Source organism: Hemitrygon akajei, chromosome 7, assembly GCF_048418815.1.
Source record: "Hemitrygon akajei chromosome 7, sHemAka1.3, whole genome shotgun sequence".
Lineage (NCBI taxonomy): Eukaryota > Metazoa > Chordata > Chondrichthyes > Myliobatiformes > Dasyatidae > Hemitrygon > Hemitrygon akajei.
Genome location: NC_133130.1, coordinates 22,956,356 through 22,973,247, shown reverse-complemented (window position 1 = coordinate 22,973,247; position 16,892 = coordinate 22,956,356). Strand labels below are relative to the sequence as shown.

At 44.8% G+C, this 16,892-nt stretch overlaps 1 protein-coding gene across 1 annotated transcript in view; it reads right to left on the bottom strand.

Moving 5' to 3' along the window:
• The window catches only part of LOC140730289 (inactive phospholipase D5-like), a 168,183-nt gene that overhangs the window by 59,367 nt on the left and 91,924 nt on the right, over positions 1-16,892 (bottom strand). Inside the window, exon 8 of the mRNA XM_073050499.1 lies at positions 807-972. Coding sequence (XP_072906600.1) covers positions 807-972 — 166 coding nt within the window. The remainder of the gene's footprint in view (positions 1-806; positions 973-16,892) is intronic.

Here is a 16,892-nt window from a genome sequence, read left to right as displayed (position 1 = left end):
AAACTATTACTGTCGACATTGTAGTTCTATAATTAGATTATTAATCCCAAGGCTTGGAGAAATGAAGGAGACAAAAAGTTCAATTGCCATCAATTCTGAGCACAATTGAATTTATTAGCGAATTCAATAGTCTCAAAATAAAATAACGAAACTACTGTATTGCTGTTTAAAATAATCCGGTTCACAGAGAGAGAGAGAGAGAGAGAGAGAGAGAGAGAGAGAGAGAGAGGAGAGAGAGGAGAGAGAGGGAGAGAGGGAGGGAGAGAGAGAGAGAGTGTATGTGTGTATGTGTGTCTGTGTGTCTGTGTGTGGGTGTGTCTGTCTGTGTCTGGGTGCATGTGTGTGTCTGTCTGGGTGTTTGTGTGTGTCTGTCTATGTCTGTCTGGGTGTTTGTTTCTGCGTCTGTCTGGGTGTTTGCGTGTGTCTGTCTGTTTGTTTGGGTGTTTGGGTCAAAATCCTTCATGAAAGGTCCTCCAGCAATTTGTTTGTTGCTCTGTATTCCAGCATCTGCAATCTCTAACATCAACATAAAAACACAAAAGGTTACAGAGGGGAAAGGGATTTATCGGTTTACTCAGAGTACCTGCATAGACTCTGTAGGCTGTTTGGCCCCTTTCTTTGTCATGAGAAACATGATTTAGCATCTTTAACTGAGTAATTATTTGGCAGTAAACTAACAAACAGTTTTAGGACTTGTAACAACTTGCCTGGGGCTGAAAGAGCTGCAGGAATGGTTGTCAGCCACTTGGCACTAAATGTGAGGCGTGTCCAAGGGAACAGGAACTACTGCTGACAGCTGTACTCACCACATCAAAGCTGCAGTTGATGGGCTCAATGCAGAACATTTTGAGGGACCACAGAAAGTTGAGCATTGGCGCATACGTTTCCTTCCAGCAGCTGACCAACAGTCGGACCTTCACATTACGCAGGAAGAGAGCTTCTCGCAGCTCTTTCTCTATCGTGGGCCAGTACCTGAAACAAATACAGTTATTGCTTTCCCCAGTGGAACAAATGCATCCTGTCTCTGGTGAGCTTGGCTCCCAGCTTTAGTCAATGTCTCACCTGCTGCACCCCGGGACTGGTGATTTCAACAGGTTAACCAATGGATTTAATGGAACTATGAGCTGCACCCAGTAGCAACATTTCATCCATCCAATCACAACGGATTTTTTTTCCCTTAAAAGAGTCATGCAGCTTGGAAACAGGTTCTTTTATCCAACTTGTCCATGCCAACCAGTGCTTGTGTCTGACCCACATCCCTCCAAACTCTCACTATTCAGAAACCTATTTAAAAGTCTTTCAAACATTGTAATTCTACCACCAATTCCTCTGGCAGCATATAGGCACCAGTCTCTGTGGGAAATAAATTGCTCCTCACATTCCCTTTAAATCAGAGATTCCCAACCTGGGGTTCATGCACCCCTCCGTAAATGGTAAGGTCCCATGGCATAAAAGAGGTTAGGAACCCCTGCTTTAAATCTTTCCATCTCACATTAAACCAAGGTCCTCTAGCTTTAGATTCCCCAATCCTGGGGGAAAAGCTAATGTTCATCCACCTTATCTATATCCCATGTAATTTTATAAATTCCCATATGGTCACCTCTCAGCCTTCTTTGCTCCAGGAGAAATAATCTCAGCATATCCAGTTTTATAAGGGACGCTCTCCAATTCGTAAGACCATAAGATACAGGAGCAGAATTAGGCCATTTGGCCCATTGAGTCTGCTCTGCCATTTCATCATGGCTGATCCAATTTTCCTCTCAGCCCAAATCTCCTGCATTCACCCTGTATCCCTTCATGCCCTGACCAATTCAGAATCTATCATCCTCTGCCTTAAATATACATAAAGACTTGGCCTGCACCAGCTGCCTGCGGCAAAGAATTCCACAGATTCACCATTCTCTGGCTAAAGAAATTCCTCCTCATCTCCATTCTAAAAGGATGCCCCTCCACTCAGAGGCCATGTCCTCTGGTCTTAGATTCTAGGTTCCTAAGGAAGCACCTTAAAGACCCATGAGCACTGCCTTCTAGAAGGATGAAAACAGCAGATTCCTGGGAACACCTCCACTTGAAAATCCTCCTCCAAGTCACTCACCATCCGGACTTGGAAACATATCGCTGTTCCTTCATTGTTGCTGGGTCAAAATCATGGAATTCCCTCCCTAACAGCACCTACACCTCAGGGACTGCAGCGGTTCAAGAAGGCAGCTCATCATCACCTTCTCAAGGACAACTAGGGATGGACAATAATGTTGGCTTAGCTGGCAATGCCCACATCCCATAAATGAATTTTTTAAAATTCTCCCACCATATGAAATATCCTCTCCACATCTACTCTCTCCATGAGTCGATAGGTTTCAATACAGTTACCTCTCATTTTTCTGAATTCCAGTGAATACAGGCCCAGACCCATCAAACGCTCTTCATATGACAAGCCATTCAATCCTGGAATAATTTTTGTGAACCTCCTTTGAACCATCTCCAGTTTCAGCACATCTTTTCTAAGATAAGGGGCCCAAACCTGCTCTCAATACTGCAAGTGAGGCCTCCCCAGTCCTGTAATACCATGGGCTCATAGCTTGTTATGCAGCCTCATGTGCAGCACCTGTCAAAGGCCTTCTGAAAATCCAAGTACACAACATCAACCATTCTGCTTTGTCTATCCTACTTGTTATTTCTTCAAAGAATTCTAACAAATTTGTCGGACAAGTTTTCCCTCAAGGAAACCATGCTGACTATGGGCTATTTTATCATGTGCTTCTAAGTACCCTGAGACCTCATCCTCAATAATTGACTCCAACATCTTCACAATCACTGGGGTCAGACTAACTGGCCTATAGTTTCCTTTCTCCAGCCTCTCTCATTTCTTGAAGAGTGGAGTGACATTTGCAATGTCCAGTCTTCTGGAACCATTCTAGAATCAAGTGATTTTTGAAAGATTATTACTTATGCCTCTACAATCTCTTCAGCCACCTCTTTCAGAACTCTGGCATGTACACCATCTGATCCAGGAGACTTACTACCTTCAGAACCTTTTCTCTAGTCATGGTAACTTCGCACACTTCATGCCCCCGACACCTGGAACTTCCACCCTACTACTCGAGTTTCCACAGTGAAGGCTGATGCAAAGTACTTATTCAGTTCATCCACCATTTCCTTGTCCCCCATTATTACCTCTCCAGCATTGTTTTGCGGCTGTCTAGTATCCACTCTTTCTGCTCTTTTACACTTTATCTAGCTGAAGAAACTTTTGGGATCCTCATGTGACCTTCCAGTAAATATTCTCTGCATTATTTCTTACTCAGTCACATTCTTCCTCCAATATTATGGCCAAAACTGCATATAAATCCCCAAGTTCCGTCTGATCAATGTCTCGTACAGCTATAATGCAAATTTGAAACTCTTATACTCAATGCCTCTGTTATAAACTATAGAAGCATAAAAATCTACAGTATATTACAGGCCCTTCGGCCCACAATCTTGTGCTGACTATGTATCCCACTCTAAAACCTGCCTACAATTTCCTTATTGCATAGCCCTCATTCTTTTAAGCTCCATGTACCTATCGATAAGTCTCTTAAAAGACCCCATTGTATCCACCTCTACCACTCTCGCTGGCAGTGCATTCCATACACCCACCACTCTCTGAGTAAAAAACTTACCTCTGACATCCTGCTTTCTACCTACTTCCAAGCACCTTAAAACTATGCCCCCTCATGTTATTCTGACAGGCACATACTGGCTTTACGCTCTCAAAATTTCATTTTTGTAAACCTCCCACTTACCAAGTACACCTTTGCCAGAAAGCAGCCTGTCCCAGCCAACACTTGCCAGATCTTTTCTGATACCATCAAAATTTCTCCAATTTAGAATCTCAACCCAAAGACCAGACCCATCCTTTTCCATAATTACCTTGAAACTTCTGGCCACCTTGTAGCTGAATCCACTACTATCAAGAAATGTGTGCCCATGAATACAGGGCATTCCCAGGGACTGAGAGGAACTGTTCATGGCATCTTCTGGACATGTTGGCATCCTGAACAGTGCACAGCAAACTGCTCAATTTGCTGATCTCTCCAGGCCACCAGAGAAAGCTTCAAGCCAGCACTTTCATTCTGAACACGCCTAGACCATGCATGTAGCTCCTCCAACACACTGTGTGGATAGCCAGAGGCTTTTTCACAGGACTGAAATGGCTAACACAAGGGGGCATAGTTTTAAGGTGCTTGGAATTAGGTACAAGTGGGATGTCAGAGGCAAGTATTTTTACACAGTGGTGGGTGTGTGGAATGGACTGCCAGCGACAGTGGTGGAGATGGATACAATAGGGTTTTTTAAGAGACTCTTAGATAGGTACCTGAAGCTTAGAAAAATAGAGGGCTATGCAGTAGGGCATATATGTCAAACTCAAGGCCCGCGGGCCAAATCCAGCCCGCGGTGGAATTATCTTTGGCCCGCGAGATAATATCTAATTACTATTAAAGCTGGCCCCAGTAATCGAAGCGCCTATGGCGTATGATATGGCTAATGCTGAGTTTATTCAGGTACCAGGTTTTCAGGGTTTTTAGTGTTTATTCGGCAATCTTCTTCATAAGAAATGGAATTTGTAAAGTGAAACACTTTGTAGTTATAGCAGAGACTGAGACACATGAGAGCAGGCTGAAAAAATGGAGGCAACGAAAGCTGCGTTCGCACACGTCCGACTGATCCGGCCCGCATGAAGCTGCATTTTGCTCAATCCGGCCCGTGACCTAAAATGAGTTTGACACCCCTGCTTGAGTAGGGTAATTCTCGGCAGTTTCGAGAGTAGGTTACATGGTCAGCACAATATTGTGGGCCAAAGGGCCTGTAATGTGCTGTAGATTTCTATGATTTAGCACTTAGCTTGGATGGTACAGCTACCAATCCCCACATTAGGCAATCTCCGTCAAGGGCAGGTTCATCCTGGCGCTGGTAAAAATGGGGGAACTGGAAATTCTGCTGCACATCCCAGCCACTTTGATCTGCCATGTAGACCTGAGACAGTCTTTTCAGGTTTCCCTTTGGATCACCTCTGCTGTAATAGAGCAAATCTCTGTGATGTGCTGCTGCTGTCAGTGGAACACCATCCCCTGCATTGAAAATGGACACTAGTGTTTGATGATCAGTCATCATCGGCGATCACTCGTAGTCGAGTATGATTCTCCTCCTGGTGATCACTTGTGCGTCCTGAGATGATTGACAAGGCTGATCCGCGATCCACAAGTCCCATTGTGGCGTTGGCAGGTGTGGCATTGGAGTGGTGGCGGATGCAGTAGGTTGGGCCTTCCAAAGGTTTCAAAGGTACTTTGAATGTCAGAGAAATGTATACAATATACATCCTGAAGTTCACAACCATCCACGAAAACAGAGGAGTGCCCCAAAGAATGAGTGGCATTTAAATGCTAGAACCCCAAAGACCCTCCCCCAGCTCCCCCCTCCTGCACGTAAACAGCAGCAAAGCGACAATCTCTCACACCCCCACCAGCAAAAAAAGCAATGGCACCCCCAAGCACTCCAGCGTGCAGCAAAGCATCAGCAAAGACACAGACTTGCAGTACCCCAAAGACTACCTATTCACCCAGTAATCTGACATACCACAGGCATTCTCTCTCCCTAATAAGGGAAAAAGAGATGCTACCGTTTCACAGCGAGAGGGGAGACATAACAAACAACTCGCCGATTTACGATGTTATACGTCTGTTGCGCCACTTTTTCTCGGGTCTCTGGGCACACAGCCAGCTCTCTACTTTCAATCTTACATCTCCCACAACACACCGATTTCCTGCGGCGGAACCAACCTTGTGTCCGCCCGCCTCCAGAGCCAGGAAATCCTGAAACTCCGAAGGTGTGCTTCCCAGTCTCTCCTTACGTTGAAGCCTTAGTCTTGGCGGCATGGTAGAGGTATTCTTCGAGCTGTGCAGTCCCCCTCATGGACAGTTCTTCTCCAGCTCTCCCTATCCTGTGCTAATTTCTCTTTCTATTCAGGTTGATGTGGCACTTCAAGTGGGTCTTGATATTGTCCTTGAACCTATTTTTCTGTCCTCCAGGAGTGCGCTTTGTATCCTTGAGTTGGCCAAACAAGAGTTGATCAAGGAGGCGGGAGTCAGTCATATGATTGACGTGGCCAACCCATTGCAATTGGTGTTGTCACGATTGTTGCCATGTAGCTAATGTTTGCTTCCTCCAGGATGCTGGAGTTCGTACACCTGTTCTTCCAGCTAACTCTCAGAATCTTCTGGAAGCATCTCTGATGGTAAGTTTCTAGGGAATTCATGTGCCTGCTGCATGTTGTCCATGACTCTACTCCATATAGCAAGGAGGGGAGGACTTTAGCTTTATAGACCAGAAGCTTAGTGTTGGTCTTCGTATCTTGATCTTCAAAAACCCTTTTTCTCAGCCTGATGATCAATAATGAGGGGAAACTCCCATACAAGTACTGGTTGAAACGTTTTGCACCCCAAACCAGCCTCAAGGCCTGCCAATCCGTGCATAACTTTTCCCTGCATCATTAAGGGAATGTGATGCAAAACCTACGGGGTGTTCATGTCCATCACACATATGACAGCACCTACTCCATAAGGTGAGGTATCACAGGCAATTTTCATGGATGATATGGATCATAATATGTGAGTACAGTGTCTGACATCACCATTTTCCTTGCACTTTCAAAAGCCACCTCACAGTGCTTTGTCCATTGTCACTTCTTCCCGATCTGTAGTCAAGGGGTGGAGGCCAGTAGCCAGGTTTGGCAGGAACCTAAGACAAATCCTAACAAGGACCACAACTGTGATAATTCCTTTGACTTTGGTGTACCCACCACTGCTTGAATTTTCTCAGCAGACGTGTGTACATCTTAAGTGTCAATGGTGTGACCACTGTAAGTGATGCTTGGTTTAAAGAATTCACACTTGTTGCATTATGCTCCGAGTCCATAATCTTCTGATCATTTTTTAACACTGTCTTGAGATTTTGGAGATGTTCCTCGCCATCCTCGCTGGTAACAATGATGTCATCCAGGTAACACTGAGTGCCTGGGCAGCCTAGCATCACCTGGTCTAAGCTTTCTGTTAGAGTGCAGGTGCAGATGGTACTCCTGAAATAAGCCTATTATACTGATAAAGCCCTGCATGAATGTTTACGCAAGCCACTTACACCCAGAGCCGCTCCATGCGCCAGTGCCGCACAGGGCTGCCTTTTTAAACACATGGAGGGCCAGCATCTGAGCTGGTGGCTGTGGGTGAACAGCACAGTGGTGCAGTCTGCACACCCAGCCACCTGGAGTTGGTCCCAACCTCCAGAGGCCCATGTGGAGAACCATATTCTCCCAATGACACCGCTAGTTTCCTCTGGGTGCTCCAGTTTCCTTTCACATCTCAAATCCATGTGCGTTGGTTGGTTAACTACACAGGATAGAAAGTGGCTGCAGAGGGTTATAGACTGAGTCTGCTCCGTCACAAGAACAACACTCCCCACCACTGAGAACATACTCAAATGGAATTATCTCGAGAAGGTAGCACCCTTCATAAAGGACCCGACCCTCATTATCTGGGACATGCCTACTTCTTATTTTCTCAATACTAGTAGAGGAGCCTGAAGATACACCCTCAGTATTTCAGGAACAACTTCTACCCCTCCGTCAACAGATTTCTGAACGCTCCATGACCCCATGAACAGTACTTTTGCTCTAATCTTTTATTTCTTTTCTATGATAACTTGTAGTAATTTCACTGGACTGCTGTCACAAAATAACAATTTTCACAACATAGATCAGTGATTACTACCCCTCAAAGATCAGGCCCTTGAGCCAAATGGGATAACTTCACTTGCCCCATAACCAATGGACTCACTTTCAAGAACTCTTAATCTAATGTTCTCTACATTTATTGCATATTTATTTATTATTATTGTTACTTCTTTTTGCATTTGCAGAGATTGTGGTCTTCTGCACTTTGGTCAAACACCCTAGTTGAGCGGTCTTTCATTGATTCTGTTATAGTTATTATTCTATAGATTTATTGAGGATGCCCACAAGAAAATGAATCTCAGGGTTGTACACGTTTGTATATAGTGACATATATATACTTTGATAATAACATTTACTTTGAACTTTGAAAATAAACCTGGTAAGGTTTATTTGTCACAGGTACATTGAACCACCAAAACATACAGTGAGCATTTGCGCCAATGACCAATATAATCTGAGGATTGGGCAGGGGACAGCCTGCACGCATTGCCACGCTTCCAGCATCACCATTGCATGCCTACAACTCACTAACTCTAACCTATACATCTTTAGAACATGGGACGAAACCAGAGCACCCGGAGGAAATCCATGCAGTCACGGGGAGAACGTATAAACTCCTTACAGACAGCGGAGGAATTAAACGGGGTTGCTGGTGCTGTAAAGTGATTGTGCTAACTGATACACTACTGTGCTTCTGTCCAAACCTAACGTGTGCAGGAGAGTAGTAGAATCTGGGTGGAATTGTTAGAAATGCGGCAAGAGTAAAGTTGGATAGCGTGACTGGATGCACGATGATTAATGTAGACTCTGTGGACCAAAGGGCCCCTTTCTATATAGAATCACTCCATGGCTCATGACAAATACTTCTTCATCATCACACCCCCTCCTGCCATTATCTTCATGAGTCCGTACCTCTTAAGTTCCTGAAATGGGAAGGGGCACAGTTAAAACTTCGTGAGGATATTTTCCCACTCTAAGAAGGTCATGGGGAGTGGAGAATAATAGAAGATGGTTGCTTGCTCCAACAGGAGTTTGTAGGACAGAAGGCAGTGGGGGGGGTGGGGGGATAAAGTGAAGCTGGAACACCATGGTTGCTGATGGTTTTGGCCCTGCTGTACACATCACAAACATATTTCATCACCTTGACTACAAGGGGGTTGAGGCACATGGGCATTTCCTCTTGAGGCAGCACTCAGCATCTCCGTTTGGACAGCACCTTGAAGGAGGTGGGTCAGTGAGCGCCCGATGTCTCTAGGTGCCAGGGCTTGACAACACTCAGCACGACCAAGCTGTGTGTTGTGCAAGTAAGACTGCAACGGTGCACCGCGGCATATAGATGTTACTGAAGACCCCTGCGTGAGGGAATACTCCCGATGAATTGAGCAAAGTCCGAGACTGGTTGCATAGTTGATCAGAAGTGACACTTGGAGATACAATCATTGATCTGGACAATTTTGCTAGGTGACTGAACTTCTTGCCACTCTGTTCACGTCCAAGGCCAGGTTTTCACAGCCACATTTGGTTAGCCTCCGCTCTCCCCTTGGGACCAGAGCATCACTTCCTGACCACCTCCATCACCAAAAGGATTCAATGCAGAGTTTTAGAACTTAGAACATGCATTCCTGATTTTATTGCCAGGTCAGCTTCTGTTACAGGAAATGTAGCTCCCTCTTGGGAGGGAAGCTCTCAGAGATACTGTAGTTTTTCTCTGATGCTGGAAACCCACCATACGGGCTCAGTGCCGAAGCTGCCTTCCAGAGACATCTACAGTTAGCCACGTCCGGACTCTGCCATCATTCCAATGAGGAAGGCACTGAAGCTGGTGCATTGACCACTTTGAGTGAAAGGGTGAAATTAACTATGGATTAGAGTCCTCATCCAGTTTTGTGGGGGGGGGGGGGGGCTTCTGAACTTAGCTTCTAACAAGGACCCTCATTAAACAAGGCCTGTACATGAGATGCTGATGTGCGTTCATATTTGCTACAAGTGGAGCAGGCATTGGGAAACCACTTTAACAAGCAGCTTTGCTCCGCCCACAAGCAAAATGTCCAAATGGCCAACAATTTTAACTCCAATTCCCGCTCTCATTCCAACACGCCAGTCCATGGCCTCCTCTACTGCCATGATGAGGACACTCTCAGGTTGGAGGTGCAACACCTGGGTAGCCTCCAGCCTGATGGCATGAACATAGATTTCTCTAACTTCTTGTCATTTTTCTCCCATCCTCTTCCTTTTTCCTTTCTGCCTAGCTCTTACCCCTTCTCTTCTCACCTGCTTATCAACTCCCATTGGTGTCCCTCCTTTTTCCCCCTTTTCCCATTTCATTTTTCAATCTTTTTATTGATATTCCAGTAAAGAATATACAAATCAGAGGAGAAGTTTAGCAAACAGATAATACAAAAGACATATAAACAGCAGTAAAAAAGAAAGTATATATTGTCAAAATCAGATAGGTAAAATGTTATGCTGTTACATATACAATATAATCAAAAAAACTACAACTCCTCTTAACAATCGTAAAGATTAGAAATTTTATTTAATAAAGGGAAGAAAAAAACCCCCCACTAACTAAACTGAAACAAAAAAAAAGAAAAGAAAGATTGGGCAGTCCATTTGAGGACAAAATTAGAAGAAAGAGAAAGAAGGGAAAAAAAACATCCTTCCAGTCATCTCTGAACCTTCATGGATAAGGATTTATCCCTAAAGAGAATAAAGAAAAGTAAATAAATAAATGAAATCATGTGAAAATATTGAATAAAGGGTTGCCAGACTTGTTAAAAATTAAAAGATGTATCAAATGTCAGGCTTCTAATTTTCTCCAAGTTCAGACATGACATAATGGAAGAGAGACAATAAAAAATAGTAGGCTGATTAGAGTCTTTCCAGTATTACAAGATAGCTCTCCTAGCCAGTAAAGTTGAAAAGGCTATCACATGTTGAGCGGAAGCAGACACTCTGCTTGCTTCCTCTGGAATAATCCCAAAAATTGCTGTAAGTGAATTGGGTTGAACATCCACATTTTAGATATAACTTTCCCTTTTTCCCATTGTCCACTCTCCTCTCTTATCAGATTCCTTCTTCGCCAGCCCTTTAACTTTTTCACATCACCTCAGCTACTCAATTCATCCCCTTTCCCCACCTACCTGGCTTCACCTATCCCTTTTTAGCTTGTTCTCCTTCCCCTCTCCCTCCTCTTCTCCCTTCCTTTCTGGTCCTGTTGATGTGTCTCAGCCTGAAACGTCGACTTTTTATTCCTTACCATAGATGCTGCCTGACCTGCTGAGTTCCAACAGTCTTTTGTATGTGTTACTCTGGATTTACAACATCTGCAGAATCTCTTGTGCTTCTATCATCCATATGTCTATTTAAACATCTCTTAAACATCCCTAATGTATCTGTTTCTACCACCACCCCTGGCAGGGTGTTCCATGCACCCACCACTCTCTGTACAAAAAAATGTATTACCCCGACACCCCTCCTATACCCTCCTCCAATCATCTTAAAATGATCTCCACCCTCTTATTCGTCACATCTGCACTTCTGCCTTGGGAAAAAGTCTCCAGCTATCCACTAAATCTATGCCTCATAAACATCGTGCACTGAAAGGCCTTAACTGCTCAGGTGTTCTACAGTACCGTGCAAAGGTCCTAGACACATGTGTATGGCTAGGGTGCCTAAGAGTTTTGCACAGTACTGTATTTCTTAATGTAGAACAGAGAGTGAGTGTGTAAACCTGGCGGGAGCAAGGGATGTTGGGAAGGGGGAGGGTGGAGCACTGCATGAGGTGTGTGGGGCAGGTGGCAGATAAGGAGTGCCAGGGGCAGGGTTGGCATGGGTGCAGACATACACAGCCCTGAGAGACCAGGCAATGTCATTTGATTTCAAACAACTGGTTTATTGATCATTACAGAATGTCTCTCTAGTGCTTCCCACTCTCTCCCCTCTCCCGTCCCCATTTCCCAACCCTAATTTCTCTCTCTCTCTCTCTCTCTGCCCTCTTCCTAGTCTCAGTCCACAATAGAGACCCATATCAGAATCAGATTTATCATCACTCACATATGTCCATAAGACACAGAAGCGGAATTAGGCCAATCAGCCCATCAAGTCTGCTCCACCATTCCATCATAGCTGAACCCAGATCCCACTCAACCCCATACACCTGCCTTCTCACCTTTGATGCCCTGACAGATCAGGAAACAATCAACTTTCGCCTTAAATATACCGATGGACTTGGTCTTCACTGCAATCTGTAGCAGAGCATTCCACAGAGAGATTTCACTCTCTGACTGAAAAAATTCCTCCTTACCTCTGTTCTGAACGGTCGTCCTTTGAAATCTCATCCTTAATAATGGACTCCAACATTCTCCCAACCACTGAGGTAAGGCTAACTGGCCTATAATTTCCTTTAGAACACAGAACATAGAAATCTACAGCACATTACAGGCCCTTCGACCCACAATGTTGTGCCGACCAGGTAACCTACTCTAGATACCGCCTAGAATTCCCTACCACATAGTCCTCTATTTTACTAAGCTCCAGGTATCAATCTAAGAGTCTCTTAAAAAACCCTATCTGTCCACCTCCACCACCGTCGCTGGCAGCCCATTCCACGCACTCACAACACTCCGTGTAAAAAAACTTGCCCCGACATCTCCTCTGTACCTACTTGCAAGCACCTTAAAACTATGCCACCTCATGTTAGCCATTTCAGCCCGGGAAAATGCCACTGGCTATCCACACAATCAATGCCTTTCATTCTACACACCTTTATCAGGTCACCTCTCATCCTCCATTGCTCCAAGGAGAAAAGGCTAAGTTCACTCAACACTCAAACTATTTTCATAAGGCATGCTCTCCAATCCAGGCAACACCTTTGTAAATCTCCTCTGCACTCTCTCTATAGTATCCACATCCTTGTACCAGGCCTGAACACAGTACTCCAAGTGGGGTCTAACTAAGGTCTGAAATAGCTTTAACATTACCTCATGGCTCTTAAACTCAATCCCATGGTTGATAGACCTTCTTAACAATATTATGAACCTGTGCAGTAGCTTTGAGTGCCCTATGGACATGGACCCCAAGATCTCACTGATCCTCCACACTGCCAGGAGTCTTAACATTCCTCTCTTCTGCCTTCCTCCCTTCTTAAAGAGTAGAGTGATATTTGCAATTTTCCATCCCTCCAGGACTGTGCCAGAACGAAAGATCATGACCAATACATCCAATATCTCTTCAGTAACCTCTCTCAGGACTCTTCGATGAATTTCATCTGGTCCAGTGACACACCCACTTTAAGACCTTTGAGTCTGCCTAGTACATTTTCCAAAGGCACTCACTCCTCCTCCCTGACCCCCAGGGACTCCTGGCACACTGATAGTGTCTTCCACAGTGAAGACTGAAGCAAAGTACCTATTAAGTTCATCTGCCTTTTTTTTTTCCCCCATTACTACCTCAGCATAATTTTCCAGTCGTCTAATAATCAGCTCACATCTCCCTTTTACTTTTTATATAACTGAAGGAACTTTTAGTATCCTACTTTATATTATTGGCTAGTCTGCCATCATATTTCACCTTTTCCCTTCTTATAGATTTTTAGTTCCCTTTTGTTGGATTTTAAAAGCTTCCCATTCACATTTGCTCCCTTTTCTGCCCTTTCCTTGGCTTTTATGTCATCCTTCGTCAGCCACAGTTGCCTACCCCTGCCATTTGAGAACTTAGAAACGTAGAAAACCTACAGCACAATACAGGCCCTTCAGCCCACAAAGCTGTGCCGAACATGTCCGATTACCAAGGGTTACCCATAGCCCTCTATTTTTCTGAGCTCCATGTACATGACCAGGAGTCTCTTGAAAGACCCTATCATATCCGCCTCCACCACCGTTGCCAGCAGCCCATTCCATGCACTCACCACTCTCTGCATAAAAAAAACTTGCCCCTGACACAGAGCACTGTGTTCTCTCGTGCTAGCCATTTCAGCCCTGGGAAAAAGCCTCTGACTATCCACATGATCAATGCCTCTCATCATCTTGTACACCTCTATCAGCACCTCTCATCCTCCGTCACTCCAAGAAAAAAAGGCCAAGTTCATTCAACCTATTCTCATAAGGCATGCTCCCCAATCCAGGCAACATCCTTGTAAATCTCCTCTACACCCTTTCTATGGCTTCCACATCCTTCCTGTCGTGAGGCGACCAGAACTAAGCACAGTATTCTGTGGGGTCTGACCAGCGTCCTAAATTGCTGCAACATTACCTCTCAGCTCCTAAACCCAATCCCATGATTGATGAAGGCCTATGCACTGTATGGTTTTTAACCAGAGTCAATCTGCAGCTTTGAGTGTCCTATGGACTCAGACCCCAAGATCCCTCTGATCCTCCACACTGCCAAGAGTCTTAGCATTATTACTATATTCTGCCAACATATTTGACCTACCAAACTGCACCACTTCACACTCATCTGGGTTGAGCTCCATCTGCCACTTCTCAGCCCAGTTTTGCATCGTATCAATATCCTACTGTAACCTCTGACAGCCCTCCACACTATCCACAATACTCCCAACCTTTGTGTCATCAGCAAATTTACTAACCAATCCCTCCACTTCCTCATCCAGGTCATTTATAAAAATCACAAAGAGAAGGATCCCAGAACAGATCCCTGAGGCACTCCACTGGTGACCAACCTCCATGCAGAATATGACCCATCTACAACCATTCTTTGTCTTCTGTGGACAAGCCAGCTCTGGATCCACAAAGCAAAGTCCCCTTGGATCCCATGCCTCCTTACTTTCTCAAAAAGCCTTGCATGGGGTCAAATGAATCACTGAAATCCATATACACTATATCTAATGCTTTACCTTCATCAATGTGCTTAGTCACATCCTCAAAAAGTTCAATCAGGCTCGTAAGGTACAACCTGCCTTTGACAAAGCCATGCTGACTATTCCTAATCATATTATGCCTCTCCCAATGTTCATAAGCGCTGCCTCTCAGGATCTTCTCCGTCAATTTACCAACCACTGAAGTAAGACTCACTGGTCTATAATTTCCTGGGCTATCTCTACTCCTTTTCTTGAATAAGGGAACAACAACTGCAACCCTCCAGTCCTCCGGAACCTCTCCCATCCTCATTGATGATGCAAAGATCATCGCCAGAGGCTCAGCAATCTCTTCCCTCACCTCCCACAGTAGCCTGGGGTATATCTCGTCCAGTCTCAGAGACTTACGCAACTTGATGGTTTCCAAAAACTCCAGCACATCCTCTTTCTTAATGTCTATATGCTCAAGCTTTTCAGTCCACTGTAAGTCATCCCTACAATCACTAAGATTCTTTTCTGTAGTGAATACTGAAGCGAAGTATTCATTAAGTGTCTCTGCTATCTCCTCCGGTTCCATACACGCTTTTCCACTGTCACATTTGATTGGTCCTATTCTCTCTCATCTTATCCTCTTGCTCTTCACATACTTGTAGAATGCCTTGGGGTTTTCCTTAATCCTGCTCACCAAGACCTTCTCATGGCCCCTTCCGGCTCTCCTAATTTCATTCTTAAATTCCTTCCTGCTAGCATTTAATTTTCTAGGTCTCTATCATTATCTGGTTTTTTGAACTGTTCGTTATCTTTTCTTTTCTTCTTGGCTAGATTTTCAACAGCCCTTATACACCATGGTTCCTGTACCTTACCATCCTTTCCCTGTCCCACTGAAACGTACCTATGCAGAATGTCACGCCAATATCCCTTGAACATTTGCCACATTTCTGCAATACATTTCCCTGAGAACATCTGTTCCCAATTTATACTTCCAAGTTTCTGCCTGATAGCTTCATATTTCCCCTTACTCCAATTGAACACTTTCCTAACTTGTCTGTTCCTATCCCTCTCCAATGCTATGGTAAAGGAGACAGAATTATGATCACTATCTCCAAAATGCTCTCCCACTGAGAGACCTGACACCTGACCAGGTTCATTTCCCAATAACAAATCAAGTACAGCCTCTCCTCTTGTTGGCTTATCTACATATTGTGTCAGGAAATCTTCCTCAACGCAGCTAACAAACCCCACCCCATCTAAACCCCTCACTCTAGGGACATGCCAATCAATATTTAGGAAATTAAAATCTCCCACCAAGACAACCCTGTCATTATTACACCTCTCCAGTATCTGTCTCCTCATCTGCTCTTTGATGTCCCTGTTACTACTGGGTGGTCTATAAAAAAAAACCTAGCAGAGTTATTGACCTCCTATTTCTAACTTCCACCCACAAAGATTCAGTAGACAATCCCTCCATGAATTCCTCCTTTTCTGTAGCCATGACACTATCTCTGATCAACAGTGCCATGCCCCCACCTCTTTTGCCTCCCTCCCTGTCCCTTCTGAAACATCTAAAGCCTGGCACTCTATGTAACTATTCCTGCCCCTGAGCCATCCAAGTCTCTGTAATGGCCACAATATCATAGCTCCAAGTACTGATCCACGCTCTAAGCTCATCCACTTTGTTCATGATGCTTCTTGCATTAAAATAGACACATCTCAAACCATCGGTCTGGGCACGTCCCTTCCTCTATCACCTGCCTATCCTCCCTCTCACACTGTCTCTAAGCTTTCTCTATTGTGAGCCAACAGCCCCTTCCTCCATCTCTTCAGTTCGGTTCCCAACCCCAGCAATCCAAGTTTAAATTCTCCCCAGTAGCTTTTACAAATCTCCCCGCCAGGATATTGGTCCCCCTGGGATTCAAGTGCAGCCCGTCCTTCTTGTACAGGTCACACCTGCCCCAAAAGAGGTCCGAATGATCTAGACATCTGAATCCCTGCCCCCTGCTCCAATCCCTCAGCCACACTTATCCTCCACCTCACTGTTGCATGGCACAGGCAGAAATCCCAAGATTACTACTGTTGTAATGTGAGTATTATTAAAAGTAAGTTAATACTAATCGGGAAGCTGTTGGTAGCAAGAGGCGAGATCAGAGGTTGGCGGGCTCTGTGCCAGAGGTGCAGCCACTATTGCTTCCCCCAAGTAGGTCATCCCCCACAACAGTACTCAAACAGGGGTACTTATTGCTAAGGGGGACAGCCACAGGGGTACTCTCTAGTATCTGACTCTTTCCCTTCCCTCTCCTGACGATTACCCACTTA